Source organism: Papaver somniferum, chromosome 11 (genome assembly GCF_003573695.1).
Source record: "Papaver somniferum cultivar HN1 chromosome 11, ASM357369v1, whole genome shotgun sequence".
Taxonomy (NCBI): domain Eukaryota; kingdom Viridiplantae; phylum Streptophyta; class Magnoliopsida; order Ranunculales; family Papaveraceae; genus Papaver; species Papaver somniferum.
The window spans coordinates 13862391-13879996 of NC_039368.1; the positions used below are offsets into that span (position 1 = coordinate 13862391).

A 17606-nucleotide genomic window follows, 5' to 3' on the forward strand; every position below is an offset into this window, starting at 1 on the left:
ATGCTTAGGCATCTCTTCACATTTATATAGGGCTGTCACTGAGAAAAGAGGATAACACGATTCCATTTTAGTGCTCCACTGCTGTAAGGATCAGATTCTGCTTTTTTCTCTTTTTCATAGGACCGTGAATTCCCTATCTATAGATTTGTATCTGTCTATCTTTTTACCAATTCCGCATGGCCCTTATGGATCATATTCTGCCTTGTTAACCTTTTCATTGCCTTGGAATACTTCCAAAGAATCTGAATTAGCTTTTGAAAGAATAAGGAGAAACAGCCTTACAATTGGTTATACGCTAATTGCTTAGTTATAGTACAGCATGATTTACGTAAAGAAAAACAGCCTTACAATTGGTGAGATTAGTGATTGCAGAGTGAGGACATGATTCTTCCTCCATTTAAAATGTTTGAAAGGAAAGCTAGACAAAGTGAGAAATGGAATTTGAACATGTCGATGCAGGACCAGGTACCAAATGTGTACACTAACATGCACGTCATGGATGATGTAAAAAGAGATAGAGACAGAAGAATCGACGTGAGAAACCATTGAAACTAGACGCGTTAGACTGGTGTGTAAAAGAACTCTAGTGAAAGCTATCTGGAAAGAAATTCCTTATTGTTGATTAAAGTTGGTTTTAATCTAGTTTATACCTCAAGCGTACATCTGGTTTTGTATAAACAGAACCTAATCATTACATATCAGAAGTAAATAGTAGGGGCAAGTAGGGGCTGCTCTTAACTATGATCGTCCAAGGACCGTCGTTTGCTCTAGGAAAGCTATTGTAGTTAATATTAAATTGAGACAGTAATCTTCACCTTGTATCCAATGCATTCACGGGCCGGCCTTAAGTATGACTCTGGATTGTTACTTGTGGTATATTTCTGAGCAGGTTGGCATCTCAATGTCGCGAAACGCTGTCGTTGCTACGGGTTTAGTTGTATTTTCGGCTGCTGGATTAGCATTTCCTTTCTACATGGCGTAAGTGAAAAAGTTTGTATATTTATATTTTTAGTGTGTTCATGACTTTTTTGTTTTGTAATTGTCAATTTACTTTCATGGTTATGCAGGACATCACGGAGGGACAACGGAATGCCTGTAATTGACTCGTCAAAACCATTGCCGCCTCAGGCCACTTTTCGAGGACCTTATGTTAATACTGGTTCTCGCGATGTTGGACCTGACGACAGGACTTACTCGAAGAAGTAATTTTATTATCAGCAATTAGAAATTCCAAGTCTAGTTTGTATGTGAAACAGCTTGTTCAAATTACTGTCAGATGTAAAAAAAAAAAACTGAAAGTTTCGTTTATCAAAAATCAGTTTCATTGCTTGATCAGATTCATTAAACATATGGGATTATCATCTACAGTTACCGGGTTACTTTTTGGTTTTCTTGTTTTTGTGTTTCCTCCATGTATGTTTAAAATGAAATTGAATTATGTCAGCGACAAGGTTTGATCGATGCAGGATCATGAACAGTAACAGCAAATTGCTTCTCAACAGAAATGAAGAACAAGGGAAAAGCAGGAGGTCGACCAAAGTGTCACTAGAAACGATCTTTTTTGTGTAGTCTTCTGGACTTGGCTTGGTACTGCATGATGTCTTGGATGAGGAGTGTCATGTTGTTGTAAGATGACCCCCCTTCTTCCATTGCCTCCTTTTCTTTCTTTCCAAAATCTCTTACTTTTCTTCTTCCATCTTCTCCTTCTTTGCCCTCTTGCATTATTTTCTTCACTGCCTTCCCCACATCTCCCTTCTTCTTGGCTGACCCTAGGACCATCTTCTCTTTCTCAGCCAATTTTATATCACTGGCAAGAACATCGTCCACTCCCACCTTCACTCCTATATCCAGAACTTGTACAATCAGTTTTTCATTAAAGAATTGCTCTGCGCCGGTAGGCCAAGCTATCAATGGCACACCTGCACAAACTCCTTCCATTACCGAATTCCAACCACAATGCGTTAAGAATCCTCCTATTGATCTGTGTGGCAGAATTAGTATTTGCGGCGCCCAGCCCTTAATCACTAGTCCTCTATCTTTGTTCCTCTCCTCGAATTTCTCTTCGAGCAACCAACTTTCTAACTCTGGATGCCTCTCTCCACCTCTAACCACCCAAACAAATGGACATTTTGATGCTTCCAAACCCAAGGCAAGCTCAATCATTTCTGACGATGATAAGGCACATAAACTTCCATAGCAAGCATAGACAACTGAGCATGGGTCTCTGGAATCCAGCCACTTCAGACATTGGTTTTCATCTATGGAGGTCTTGTTACCTCTTTCGGCCTTGTCTAATATCCCCTTGTTACATAGAGATACTGGACCAATGCACCACACTTTTCCGAATTGGCTTTTTGATACTCTTCCTCATATATAGTCTCCAATTCCTGGAAACTATTCACCACCACACCATATGCCGTTAGCTCAGCCTTTCTAATTTGATCACAAAAACCTTTTAAATCCTCTGAACTTGAATACAAGGTTCTTGGTAACATTGCTTTTGTGACTTGGATTCGGTCGGGCAAGCCTGGCACGTCGAAGAGGTCTGACAGACTTAGAGTAGAGCTATCTAGAGTTTTGGATTGGAGAATGTTGTGGGAGCATAGCTGATAAAAACAACTAGTGCCATAGAAATGGTTCTTGGCCGTCCACGGGAAAGCCATATCTGAAACAATGCAGCAAGGCAAAGGCTCCAGATCTACAAATGCCTGTTCAAATGGTTCCGGTAAAGAAGTGGCGGCGTTAAGGAATTTAATTGCCCATTCTGGCGAAGGGAGAGCATCAATGTTCTCGCATCCTTCAGGTAATCCTGTTTTCTCAGCAGATGGAAATGGAAGAATAAGAAGCCGAATAGGAAGGCCAGATTCAACAGAACGATCAACTACACTTTTGAATCTTAAAGAGTTGGCAGGTGTAGTAACTATAGTGATGATAATGCCGTGCCCAGCAAAGAGTCTAGCTATGTCTATCATAGGGATCATGTGACCTTGTTGCATGAGAGGAAACAAAACGAAATGTAGCTTATGATGATGATTTTCTGAAGAAGCCATGGAAACTAATCTCAGATAACTTCACTCTTCCAGACAAACTGAAACTTGAAGACCTCAGAGATGTTTTGGAATAAAATATAACATATACTTGAATCTCAAGTCCTTTTTATATTTTTAAGTTCTTTAAATTTGTTTTGTTTGCCGAGTTGGGTGATGTAAGCTCAGACGTCAATTCTAGCTCTAGTCATCAACACGTGTTGTAGGGCAAACCTTAAGATATTATTGTGGAACTAGTTCCACATGGAAGTGGCTACGGCCTCACATGGAATTGATCTACAATGTGAAGACAATCAGACATTAACTTGCTTATGCACAGTAAAAAGTAGGGAGCTGTCGGGTGATTTTTTCAAACCATAATTGATTAGAGATTAAGAGGCCATGTTGCAACTGCTAAAAGAACAATCATTAATATTTACATTTGTACTTTTATTTAAGTATTACTGGTAAGTTCTAGTTACTAGATCTTTCAGAAGCCAAATCGAGCAGTGCACGGAAGAAATCTTGGGGATACATTGGAGGTTCCTCTACAAGTGCCTGAAACATTAAATGGATTTTAAAAGAGTGAGGTACTACGTAAGTAGATTTACTTCTGGACGAGTTTTGATATATTACCTGATGAATCAAGACTGTCGAAGGAGTCATTCCAGGTACAGTGTTAACTTCTATAATCAAGACCTGCATATTGTATTAACCATAAAAAAAGCTTTACAGTGTCGGTATTTCTAAGCAGCAGAACAGGAAAAGTTGCAAATAAGGATTGAATATTATGTAATTCCCCACATATCATCATTGTTAAAAAGACGAGTGAGGGATCAATATTTTACAAATAAATAGAGGAAGTCAGAATGGCCTTAGAAAATGAGGGAGAAATTTCAAATTTCTGAAAATAAAATATCAGGAAAGGATGAAGACAGGGAAGAGAAAGCAAAGCAAAGCAAGTCCATTTGGGTAGGGCAAGAAGTACAGCGCTGCAGGCCATATAACTAGTAGATTTTTTCAAACCATTAAGAACCAATGGGTGGAAAGTGGGGTCTTGACTCTTGATTCCACATACTCAAGTGAAACATTGTTTTTTTTTGTTCTGATTTAGAAATGATTGGCCCAATATAATTTCTTTTTTGTAAGGTGACCATAAGGAAAATTGAAACATGACTTCAGAGGAAAAATATTTCTAACTGAAGAAAGCAGACTTGTACTTGTTAAATAAATAGCAAAGAGAATCGATGAAGTTTTCCAGGATGATTATTCGATGACGTACCTCTCCACTGTCTACATTAACAAATGCGTCAATACGCGAAAATCCTTCTAATCCGAGAGTATTAGCAATGATTTCAATACACCGTTTACATTTCTCCAACGCCTCTTCACTGTTCAGAAAAGAAAAGATTACAGGATGTTAACTGCTCTACAAAAGATAAGGCATAGTTCAACCATTATGAAAGAAATGGAACAATCTTTAATGAGAGTAGTGTGATTTTGTGAAACTGTTGCAGTTTTCCTCTGCTGAGCGTATACATGTAACTTCATATCAAGAGAAAAACATAGTATGCAGAGCGAGGTACTAATGTTCCAAGGGATGAGGTCTCTCTGAACAAACCTAATTATTGAAGATGGTGGTGGAGTGAGATTGATGCCAGTTCCACCTGTTTAAAGACAAAATGATCAGTATCTATATGATCTAACATGGACAAATACCTAATCAAGATTCTCTTATGGACAATAATTTTCATAAGAAAAACAGATGCGTGTAGTCACAAACCTTGGAACTTTTCCTCGAGCGATAATATATCACCAGATTCCTTAACCGTGACACTAGGACTCAGCGAGTGCAGCTCTCCTCGTTTGCCCACAACTCCAACAGTAATTTCAACCCATCTACTACGACCTTCCCATAACAAGCCATTTGAATTTGCTTTCGTGGATTTTGAAGAGAAAATGATGGGATCTGTCTCAATGAAAGGTTCAAATAATAATTGTTCAGGAGGAGGGTTTGGCATCTCAATTACTCCATGTGCCTGAGAATGAAAACAAGCTTCAGTATCTGAAATTGACCACAGACTAATCATCTCGCACATATAATACAGCTTCAGAATACAGATTACTGTACAGTTGAGAAACAATGCTACTGAATGAAAGTATTTCGAAATGAAAATGACACGAAAATTGTTGAGAAACAATGTTACTGAATGAAGTATTCGGAAATGAAAATGACACGAAAATTATAAAAAACTGTCCATACCTTTGACAAACTGTTGGAAGGAAGCCGTGGAAAGCAGTTGCGCAATGCATTGACATAGACTGCCAGATCCTCTGGACAACTACGCAAATAACACAACATCAACATATTAACTTAGAAGTACTTGATGGAATTTGAAAATGAAGTCAGGATACTAATATGCCATAATCTTGCAACTCCAGTGGAGCATCCATCTTGACCTGGTTTCACACATAATGTTTCAGAATTAAGCTTTGTGGTCAAATCATGCCAAACACCATTGATGGGCTTGTTTATTAGCTCCTCTTTGCTGCGTACATCCTTGTGTATTGTCAGCACTCCCCAGTTTTCAAGCTATACGGTAGACTCAGAAGATCATAAGCACTAATTAAGTTCAACTAGAAGGATGCCAAAACAAAAAAAAAACGAATTAAGACATATGTGAAACAAGTTACAGTCTATATCTCAAGGAATATGGCACATATTATCATACATTGCCAACAGCAAGAGAAGTTGCCACTTTATCCATACAAGTTTTTGATGCTATTACACCAGGACCTGCAGCATATAATGTTGAACAATAATATTATTGGGTTTGGTGTAACTCATAGCATCACAGAAACAACTTTTGGACAAGCGAAAACCTGTATATGGAACTCCTTCAGCCTCTAACAACCTTTGGAGGGTACCGTCCTCGCCAATACCTCCATGTACTGAAAAGAAAAGCAGTAAACCTATTACTTACCATGTTTTGTATGTTTCTATTCCCAGAGCTATTCCAGGAGGCTAAGTTCCTTCTAAACATACAGATCAAGTAAAAGGGAAATGGGAGAACCCATTCATCATCTCCTGAGGTCTCATTGCAGATCATTTTTCAATCAAATATAAACAAGATATGTTACAAGGTATATTGAGTTTATACATCTGAAAGTGTACACCGATTTATTTCCAGTAAGAAAAGAAAGAGAATAAGCTGTTTGAAATTTCAAAGTATATGTTGTTCAAATAAGTCCCACAAGTCTGCAGTGATGAACACTTTTACAGAGGAAAAGCTATAAATTAACAACACATGTAATATGCTCCAGAAATCTACCTGCAATGAAGACTGTTGCTTCAACCTCCTTAGCAAGTTTGATCCATTGCTCCAGCGAATATTTTGTAGGACGAACATCAGAAATATCAAACCCCTTGAACCAGGTCTGTTTATTCAGCCCTTCCATTATATCCATGATTACTATGTTTCGTAGTTGAGTCGTGAACGCAGCTCTAGCTGGTTCAATAGCTTCTACGCATGCATCTAAAACTTCTTCCGTCGTGTGACGCAGAACTAGAGAATACCTGTGGCCAAAGAACAATATGTTTCAAAGTGAAAATTATAAATAATATTTCATGGAAACAGGATACACTATACGATGTATATTTCAACATGCGATTCGGCATTGTTGGATATTACCGGTTAGTATTTTTGAAAATAACAATAGGAATATAATATCTACCAAAATATGACACTGATAGATATCATCGATGCACAACACTTACGGTAAAGTCCAAACTGTTTTGGAGAAGACATCATATTCCTTATGGTTGTTCACATCAGATAAATAATCATTTGCAGGGGCAAGCATACATGGGGTCACTTCGAGCTGCAGCCAGAATAAAAGATAACATCGAGATAAATCACTTCATTAAATAAACATCCAATTAAACCAAAAGGTGGGATTTGTAGTACAGTAATGTAAAACTGCGTGAAGGGAATACCACCCTAAATAATAAGGAAACAATAGCTCCTACTTCTAAGATAAACACAAGAGTTCAATAAAATTTATAAGGGAGGATCATCCAAACACAACCTTCAACTCGAAATTGAATATACCGTTGACAGTTTGGAGTTACATGGTAAGAAAATACACGTGCTAAGAAAGACAACTCTAACAAGATACATCCAAAACAGTACAAAAGAATCTTTCATAATAGACTAACATATCAAGTTTGATAGATGTAGAACAAGGTATGTTGTGGCACTTACATCATCAAAAGCTTGCAAGTTAAGCCACACATTCGTTCCACTCATCAGAGATACTTGGCGCTCTGAAGTTTCTCCACCGAACATGACAAACACTTTGCGAATGCCTTTGCCTTCAGAAAATGCACCGGTCTTTTCGGGTGGATTTTGGTTGCCCATGTAATGCATTTGATGCATTGTTACACGAAGAAAGAGATGGAAATCGCAAACAAGCACGTTGTATAACAGTTCGAAGGATGTTTGAATGGGAGAATCCAACCTGGAAAAAAGGGAAATTCCAGACTAGCAACATCAGTTTCTCTAATTTGACTAATAATTCAAGAGACGAAAAGAAAACAGAAGAAAAGAGAAGACCTTTGAAGCTTGCTGAAACAGAAAACTGGTCTGCTCCATTCCACTAATCTGTTTCAATAGGAAAACAACAAGCAACAACAAAAAGGGAATAACAGGATATAAGTAACACAAATACATTATAGCACATGAACCAGGAAAGAAATACAGATGACAGAAATTCATCGTACCAGGTTGATATCAGTAAAAACGATAATACCAGATTTACTCCTTCCAAACTTATTATCATTCTCCACTGATGAAGATAAATGTGAAGATGGTAGAAACCAACCATCAATCCGTGCAAAATCCCGCAGGCCAAACCTTTTAAATAATAAAGATGCCCCTTCTCTAATCATTTCAATGACATCAGTGGGGAAGCGAGGTGGCGTGTGATATGCAACCTGTGGAGAAAAAATTCTTAGAAACAGACATCCGAATCCAGGAATATACGCAATGAAAGGCACGAAATCATGTCGGTGATGTGGGAGGAGGCCTCCATAGTTTTCTCTTCTGCGGGACAAACCTTAAGCTACAGTGAGTGAACAGTTTAGTTATTAGACGATGGCAGATATATGCCCAGATCCTTATAAAGCACCTGGTGAAATAGCAAAAGAACTACCAAAATAGCAACCAAACGGCAACGCATGTACCATACTGAAGGTTAGTCATTGCTACCTGTGCAGTAACAGACTAGACACAAATGTTGATGTACCATATACGTATTATTGCATGTTGTCCACAATAAACCAAAACAGTTAAATCCATTTATATCAAATAAATATATAAAAGACAAAAGTCGGCAGCAATCAAGACATAAACCATGAGTTGTTTTCCAAAAGCCTTCTAGTTAAAATTATATGAAATTTATATATTGCACGAGCATAATATAACACCTGTCGTGTTGGAAGATACTTCCTCCGGTAATTAAATATGGCATCTTTCTCTCCACCATCAGCACTTTCATGGAATTGAAGCTCCACCTACCCATTGATAGTAGAGAATTAAACTGATGTCAATTAATTAATCAATTGTCGATATATAATTATCATGACCAGTCAATACAAATTTACAGGATGTCATCAGAAATGTTGATATTTGATGCACATGTTCACGTAGAAACTGTTACGGGTCAATAATTAGATATATGTAGGAACGAGGACAAGATATTGTTTGATATGCTAGTTAAATTGTACTTCAAGCATTACTTTCACCCAGAAAAATAATAATGAAACTAAGCTACCATTGAAAGCATGCATGATAGACTCACACTGTACATGTTGACAAAGGAATTATTCACATTTCCTTAAACAGGAGGTCTTTAGATCAATAATACAATCATTTCAAGTTTTCAACAATTTTCTACAAGATGTCCAAATGAACAAAGATGTATACACTAAACATGATCACTGCAGAAAGAATCCAAGCGTACAAGTATTATACGTAAAGGAATGTAGTGGACGACAAAATAGAAAATCTATTGCCTATCAGGTACACACATATTCCTACCATGTGCTTTGAGTTTATTACGAGTATCTCTTTTATGAAAATTTACAAATAATGTAATAAAGAAGCAGGATGTAGGAGAACACGCAACACATTAAACATAAATAATTTGAACATACGATATTTTGCTATCCACTGTTACTATTTCCTTCTGAACTCCACAAATATGTGCAAGTACAACCATGAAGGGAATCACTAGAAAACTTTGTTTCAAGAGAGCTAGCTTGAACAACTTAAGGAATTTTACAGACCTCAGTTGGAAGGAGAGCTACAGGATGACAATCAAACCCCGACCCGACATCAAGAACAATTGATGTGAATTCAATTCCTCCATCAAGAAAAACTTCAACAAGGACTCTGTCATCGATTCCCTGATGATTATAGAATAAACTAGTAAAACAAAGACTACTTTTCATAAAGGTTAGCTTCGGGAAATATCAGATTTACATCATTCACTTGAAACCAGATTACCTCCGAAATAATGCCCTTAGCTTTTTTCAGGGAGTCCTCGACACCATAGGCAATGGTTACACCAATGCTAGACCCTGCCCTGGCTGGTTTTACCTGAATTACATGGGGAGAGAAGAAGCACAGTTAAACAGGCTCCACGATAAAAATATCACTTAGTACGTTTTCAATCTGTAATAGGCAACAACGCCTATAAGGTGAGCCTTACCACAACTTTCCCGGAGTCACTATTTATCTGATTGGTTTCAAACCACTTCATTAGCTTTGCTTTATCGAATCCGCATTCCTGATTACAACAAAGAACATATTAGCAAGAGCTGACGCAACAAATTAATCTAAATATTCACCATAAGAAAATTGAGCCATACCTCCACGAGAAAACTAGGTACCGTGACAAATCCTTGCCTCTTGAGTTCCAATGAAGCATCATACTGCCAGTTTATCAGAGGAACAGGAAAAGAAGAATGAAAGTGAGAAAGAAATATATATCAGATCCATAGAAAGGAACACTAATGTGTAATTTCAATAACAAAGAGATGCAAAGATGCCAGCACTGATTCAGCAAAATCCAAGTTTCAGGAACCAGCAAATCGCGTTATATCTATTACCTAGTAGACAGTATAAAAGAAATCTTTGATATCCAAACACCTTTTGTAACTGAGTCTCTTCTCATCAAGATCTTGTGATGCCCCATTAGTAAATGCACATGATATGTAGCGATTTTTTGTGGAAAATCACATTTTTACCTTGTCAAAGGCTTGGCGACATTCATTTGATGCTGTTCCAACAAACGGAACATTCGCTTTCTCCAACAGCTCCTGCAAAACACCCTAATTAGTATACGAATTATCTAAGCTTGAATCATCTTAGAGAAGAAACATCTTAATACATTTTCCAAACGTCCGTCATACAAACCTGTATGCCTCCATCTTCACCAAAACGACCATGAATCACTGGGAATACTATATCTACAGAAGAAGCAAGATGTTCTGCAAATTCAGATAAAGACTCGAAACCTTGGGCAAGGCTGCAAAGCAACACAAGTAGCAGCAATTAAGTCAAAAATTAGTTTTCAAATTTTTGACAACATAAGCACAATTTGATATCTTAACGGCTAACCTTTCGAGTTTAAAGTCGAAATCTGCCGGAGTATTTGAGTACATCTGCACCAAAGTGTCACACAAGAATAAAAACATCAACAATCAAAGTAACAAACAAGAGTCTCAAATTCAATGAATTGCTCCAAATTAGTTTCTTGGAGTAGCTAAATTAAACATTTATTCTTATATCTTCAAAAATGCTCATACACTTTAAATTCTTTAGTGGCTAGCTTATGATGATTACCTGAGCAGTCGATATGGCATACGCATTAAGATTTGTGTCGATATAATAGCAACTGACATGCAAATCATCTCCCTATAATCACACAATTCAATCATGTTTAACAAAATTATCCAACGAAAATTAAACAAACACTAAATAAAATATAAGTAACTAGTACCTGTATATGATCAAGCACTGATCTAGCAGAATTAAGTGAAATCCCACGCTCAGCTGAGGGTCCACAAATGATCCCAACTTTTAGAATCCCATCCTTCTGATTCCCTTTACTTTCAATAGTCGAATCATGAATAATTTCTACTATGCTAGCTTTTGGAATTTGAGCTCTGAAATTCCGGTCTAAATTTGATGATGAGTTCTTCTTCAGAAGTAATTTTGGAGAAGATGAAGAAACAAAACTCTGGTGTATAATACAATTAGACTCGGATTATCTAGAGACAGTTTTATGTAAACCGTACACAGGTGAAGCTTGAGTAATAGACGCCATTGAAGAAGAACTCTACAGATTTATTTTTTTTTTTGGTTTTAGGAGTTGAGTTAGGGACTCACAGTCACACTTGAGTGAGTGAGATCCTTGTTTTTGACGATGTGATTTGATTAGTAATAAATAAACGACCCGATTTTGTAGGAACTCAGTTAAACCGTAGTTGATGCGAGGACGGCAGAAACAAATTCAGCGGCCAAGCATGGAGATGAATCTTTGAAATCATTTTGATAATTATATCTATAAATAAGACAGCTTAACCTACGGTTTTTGTTTAGAGGGGACAAAACAAAAGTTAAGGTTAGGTGAACAAGTTAAGAAAAATGAGGTTTGGATGTTGAGTTGATGCGATCAGCGAGAATAGAAAGATCACGAGTGTGAAATGACAGCACCATCAGTTGTGTTCACGTTTTAGGCAGTTTATTAGCGGCCGTTTCTTTAGTTGGACCAGATGAGACCCACTGTTACCGGACGAAAATAAAAAAAGAACGGAAAAAAATGGAGATGCGGGGTATCGATCCCCGTACCTCTCGCATGCTAAGCGAGCGCTCTACCATCTGAGCTACATCCCCGAGATGCCTTCTTTCTAAGCTTAATTGCATAAACCTCTTGCACCAGGTCTTGCAATGTTATCACCTAGTTACTTTTATTTGAAGAGGGAGGATCAGGTGACAGCCCCTACATATGACAAAGCTTAACAAGTAGCTATGATCGTTGGATGTTAATTTATAAACAGACTAGAAAAAACTCGGTATCCGGTTGAATTTTCATATAAAATTTTTCTTTCTTTTAGGTGATTTAGTCTCTCGTGTCGTGCTCGTCTCGATTCTTTCATTTCACTCTTCGATAAAACAAATGTGGCAAAAACCAATTTAGCTCACAAGCATTCCCCCCCCCCCCCCGAATCTTAACTACCAGAGGTAAAATGCGCTTAAGAAATCTCACTTTGCTCTCTAGGGTTTTATTCCCTTCACACAACAATTTTTTCTATTTTAATTTTTGTAATTGTGTTCATCTTTCCCAAATTACAATAACTTTTCATTCTATAATAGGACTGATTTTTATATGTCGATTTGTACGGAAACACTGATATGAGTAATTTGGTGTGAAACAAATAATTAATGGAACTTTCGAAGGCAATTACAATATCAATCGAATTTAATCTCGTCACTGATGTAAGATCACCAATGGATAATTCAAATTACTAACTAGAGAAATCTATTTAGGTATCAGATCTTGTAATACCACCTGATTTTTCATCCATAAAAAGAAACATAATCAATCCCATCTATACGGCTGAGGATCTAGGAGAAATATGATTGAAATAGAATTTTGAGTTAAATCAGCTCTGCAAGTACTTGTTTTATCTAAAAACGAAAGATAAACACTAACACAAATGGAAGACTGGAGGGACAAATACTAATAGTCGGGTCCCAGGTTTCTTGAAATTCATCAAATGTATTATTATATCCTTGAAAATCTGGTTCGTTGATATATTGGCATCCAACGATTACAACTTCTTGTTAAACCTTGTCATAAATAAAGACTGTCACCCGATCCTCCCTCTTATTTGAAAGTGCTGGATATCTTTATATTATCTTATTCTTTAGAAATGTTTCTTTGTCACGTCATTATCGTTAGGTCTTATTGATCTTATTATCTAGGATTTTCTTTTCAATAATGCTACATTCACCGGGGCATGAATCCCGTGAATGTCACCGCAAGACACAACAAAATGAGGGAACCATAGTGGGACACATAGCCCACCCCCCTGCAAGCTCCAGTGGGTCCCAGGGGATGTGAGACGCGGTGACTCTCACGGTGCCCAGCCCCGGTATGTGTAGCATCACTCTTTTCTTTTTCAGAAATCATTTAACATTGGTAATATTTTTATCTTTTATTATACATGGTATCAGGAAGATAATAAAAAAAAAAAAATTTGTGACCTAGGGATTTCTTTATATCGTCATTATTGTTTCATTCAATACCTCTTGTTCACTGGACAATTCATGTTGTCAATGTTGTTTCATTCAATACCTCTTGTTCACTGGACAATGATGACATTATCTGCGGATAGTATCAATGAGAATACTTCAACTGCATCTATTTTCAACTTTTGATTTCTCTTATTCTGTTTTACCAATAACAAGATAACCTTGTCTAGGTTAAGCTTGGTGAAACCCAACCACTTGGTTTGAAAAAATCAAATGGAGTCTATCCTCATCAGTATTAAAATATGTTTTTTGGTTTTATTGATGAATCTTTAGCTTAACCTTCATCATATGTCCTTGTTAACAACGAAGAAACATTTAATCCTGAGTACTTCAGGTTGCGTAAATGGGATAGATTTTTGATGAGTTATCCAAATGAAAAAATTTCACCTTTTATTCTTTTATTTTTCTTGGTTTATCTACTTCCAAACAGGTGTGGAACTCACTTGAAAAAAACCTTTTCAAATCAATATGCTGCTTGTAGAACCATGCTTTGATATGAATTGTGTAGTAGTAGGGATTCATCTTTTATTGCTGATTATTTGCTTCGCATTATAAAAATTACTAATTCATTAGATGTCGTCAATGAATATGTTATTGACACTTATTTGGTTATGTACGCCCTCAATGAAGTGGGTTAAGAATATGATATTGTTATTTTGTATCTAAAACAGAAACGCACCATATTTTTTCGGTGCTCTCAGGTCTACACTTATCCAACATAAGCAGTGGTTATCCAACTGAGATATAGAGATTAATAGGCACTGATTGTGTTATGGATTCCGTATTTTTAACCAAAACACGCATATTTTCAAATGATAACCTTCAATCCTCAAAAACCCCTCTACTCAAAACCAACAACTCTAACATCACTTGTAAGATATGCAAGATAATTAGCTACAGTGTAGATAAATGTTTTTTCAAACATTCACCACCTAAAACAAACAACATCACCATCTCTAATTCAATTATTCGAGTCCATAATATCATTTACCAAAAGTATTTCCCTCCAATTCTCACATTCAACTTACATAATTTAGAGAAGAAAAAGACACTGAAATGACGACAATACCAAGTATACCACAATCCTTTTGATATCAACCTATATAAGGCACACCTTACGTGATTTACTATAAACAGAGACTGTCAAGAAGATAACAACCACAAGATGTCTACTTGGTATATAGTATAAGTTCCGACCGAACCAACTATGGGATCGAACAAGTATTGATTGACGTGTAAGTGTATTTACTTTAATTATAAAGACAAGCTAAATAATAGGAAGAAAAATAAATAACACGACACTAGATTCTGTTAACAAAGAAACAACAAATGCAGAAAAACTCGGAACCTAGTCCAGTTTTGAATACTCTCAGAATTAATTCGTTATAAAAAGAATACTACCAACTTGGTATAGTTGAAACCAAGTAAACTAACTCCAAGTTACCTAGTTCCTTCAGTATCTATGCGCCTACTGCCAATCTGGTCAACGCACATGAACCCTAAGATATAGTCCATTATATTAAGTTGCTTCAGCCGTTGTGAAGACTTCTAGAACCCAACTCATTTTGATCGTATTCTGAAACAGTAAAAAACTAATATGTTTTCGGCAACCGCTCTAAACCTCCGAAGCTAAATAAGAGATATATGCTGAGTTATACAAAGGCTCTTGCTTTTAAAAGTTTAAACACCTTTGTATCGGTTTAGATCAACCAAGATCTAGATTATCGAGATAATTAAATCTTAGTTCACAACCTATCAGATTCGGATCCTAAAGAGAACCACCAAACGATAGATCTTCAATCTATACAACAAACTGTGGAAGTATATCAAAAATAAACCAACTTGTTGGATCCCAGCCAATCAAGTGTACACGAATTATAATCACAAATATCATAAACCAATCAGAAATCTTCTTGCATTCAATTTACCTGGACAAATAACTTGATTCCCTTATGGTCAATCATGGACAAAACTGAGTCTGTTAATAATGAATGATCACAAGCATATATTTAGATTTAAAAACATATCTGAACCTTGTCGATCCTTGATATAGTTCGAGTGACCTTATATCGGAAGATAAGGATCATCCTGGAATAAACAAAATTAAGTGCAATCAAGGTTCAACTTATCGTTAGTCAATCAGATTAATAATCCAAAACTAAAATAATTATATGATTCTAATTTCCCATCAGTGGTACTTCTAGACACTTCTTAATCACACATAAGTCTTCAAAGAGCTGAAGTAAGACATTCCGCCTAATTAGGTTATTTTCTCTTCAAGTAAGTATTACAACTAATACTACTAGTCGGATATCATACTGACTACAAAATGAAGTATGTGTGTCGGGAAAAGTTTGTAAGAAGAACAACTATCACTATTTATAGACCAAGGTAGTTTGGACACCAAGGAATTTCCATAACCGAAAATAGCAAAAGATATGCAATAAATACCAAGTTTCCATTTTTACTAATTCCAACTATTATACCGGAATCGCTCATGGATGATAACTCAATACTAGCTAACATACAAGTACACTTTACTGATATATTATACAGAGATATGCTTTACTTATTGGGAAAGTAAAGACATATAAATTCGAAAACCAAATAAATATTCTCAAATATTTTGGTTCGGGATCTCACCTTAAGTATTAAGGAATATATTCGAACAATAAATACATAAGATTCTAGCTTGTGTTTAAATACTCATAACACCGATATTGTGAACTTTCCTAAATAACAACTTATATTCCAATATCCATGTAAACCCTAAAGTGTATACATAGATTTATTATTAGGGATCGTTCCATCAAGTGATCCTCAAGGTAGGGATCGAGTCCTTCTAAAGATCCCCAAGGAATCAAACCACCAATAAATCCCTTTGATCCATATCAACTACGAACAACTTTCACAAGTCTACTTCCTTGAACTCATGCAGTTAAACATAGTTTTCTAGGCATCAAATCAACCCAAAGTTCAACACACAATCTGATAATTAAAAAATTACATACATAGTGTTATGTTGCGTACAAGAAGATCAAAGAATAAATGTTATACTTCGATTCCAATATACCAAAGTTGTAAAACACTTATATATTCTTCCTTGACACTTTGATCATAATGTAATGATAATGATCAAGTCATCAATACTAGAGATTCATATATATAACTTTGTATGTTATGTATTCAATATAAACGACTTGGAACCAATGAGATAGAAATGGAAGCAAGTCAAGTATGCATTATTAATCTCGAAAAGAAGAATGGTGTGTTCGTTGATGTCGATACGACTTAAGTTTCTTCAAAGTAACACGAGTTTGTCTTAACATTACTACACTTCCTAGTCTGACCTGACGAAGTTGACTCTAGTAATTTAATCAAGCAACCTTGAGTTTTGGAACTAATATATACTAATCAAACTTGACTACCCATGCTTGGTAGGTTCAACCGAGCAATGCTCTAATAAACACCTTATGTCATTCATTCCATCTAGGTAAAACCAACAAATTACTTTTTCATCTGTATCACTTGAGCTCATACATTGTGATATTTTGGAAACCTCACCAACTTTGCCATACTTGAGATATATATATACTAGGTATCACCCCGTCCTATGTCCGGGGCTCAACCTTTTTGTAATAACCGAAAATAACTTCTATTATGTGTTTCATTTAATAAATCATACGCTTCCATAATGAGTGAATTATATTGCGCTCGATAGTTCGCTGAATTATAAGTAAATTTTAATAATTTTTTAATAATTAGATCGTGTCAATAATCTAAAATAATATTTAAATAAACCAAAAATTGTATGACGCCGTATATGAAGAGCTCGGACCATTTGATGAAATATTTAGCTTCAACAGTGAATGATGTTGCTAATACTGCTAATCCTACTAAAAAAATCATATCACCAGGTCTTGATATTTCTCAAGCAGTAGCGTAACTGGTGCATATTTAGATATCTCCAAAGAAATATTTTCTATTGTTTAGCAAAGTATAGATCTGTGAGCATGCATGTATTCATGTTTACACATTGCAAGATCTAGAACGACATAAGTACCCGAAACTTGACGGTATCCATGTCCAAAGCAAAGGGAAGACTTGGCTGTTCTCAAGCCAATCAAATTGGGACAGAAGCTGAAGGTCGTGCCTGTCAAATGTTTACACTAACGCCCAGTACAAAATCATTTAC

The 17606-nt window shown here is 36.2% G+C and overlaps 1 protein-coding gene, 1 non-coding gene and 1 pseudogene across 2 annotated transcripts; 1 reads left to right on the top strand and 2 right to left on the bottom strand.

The window, feature by feature from the left end:
* The first annotated feature begins 381 nt into the window (after positions 1–381).
* Positions 382–1384, top strand: LOC113324150. Its single transcript, XM_026572478.1, has 3 exons — positions 382–465; positions 890–978; positions 1068–1384. The coding sequence occupies exons 1-3, from the start codon at positions 382–384 to the stop codon at positions 1204–1206; spliced, it is 312 nt and encodes a 103-aa protein (XP_026428263.1). The 3' UTR covers positions 1207–1384.
* On the bottom strand, positions 1311–3251 carry LOC113320393 (annotated as a pseudogene).
* Positions 3252–11916: 8665 nt separating this feature from the next.
* On the bottom strand, positions 11917–11989 carry TRNAA-AGC. The gene has a single exon. It is a non-coding gene; the product is annotated as a tRNA-Ala (tRNA).
* Positions 11990–17606: the final 5617 nt, after the last annotated feature.

Coding starts and splice junctions, on each gene's coding strand:
- LOC113324150 (XM_026572478.1), top strand. CDS start 382: ATGATTCTTCCTCCATTTAAAATGTTTGAAAGGAAAGCTAGACAAAGT. Junction 466..889: donor ACATGTCGATGCAGGACCAG/GTACCAAATGTG, acceptor ATTTCTGAGCAG/GTTGGCATCTCAATGTCGCG. Junction 979..1,067: donor GCATTTCCTTTCTACATGGC/GTAAGTGAAAAA, acceptor ATGGTTATGCAG/GACATCACGGAGGGACAACG.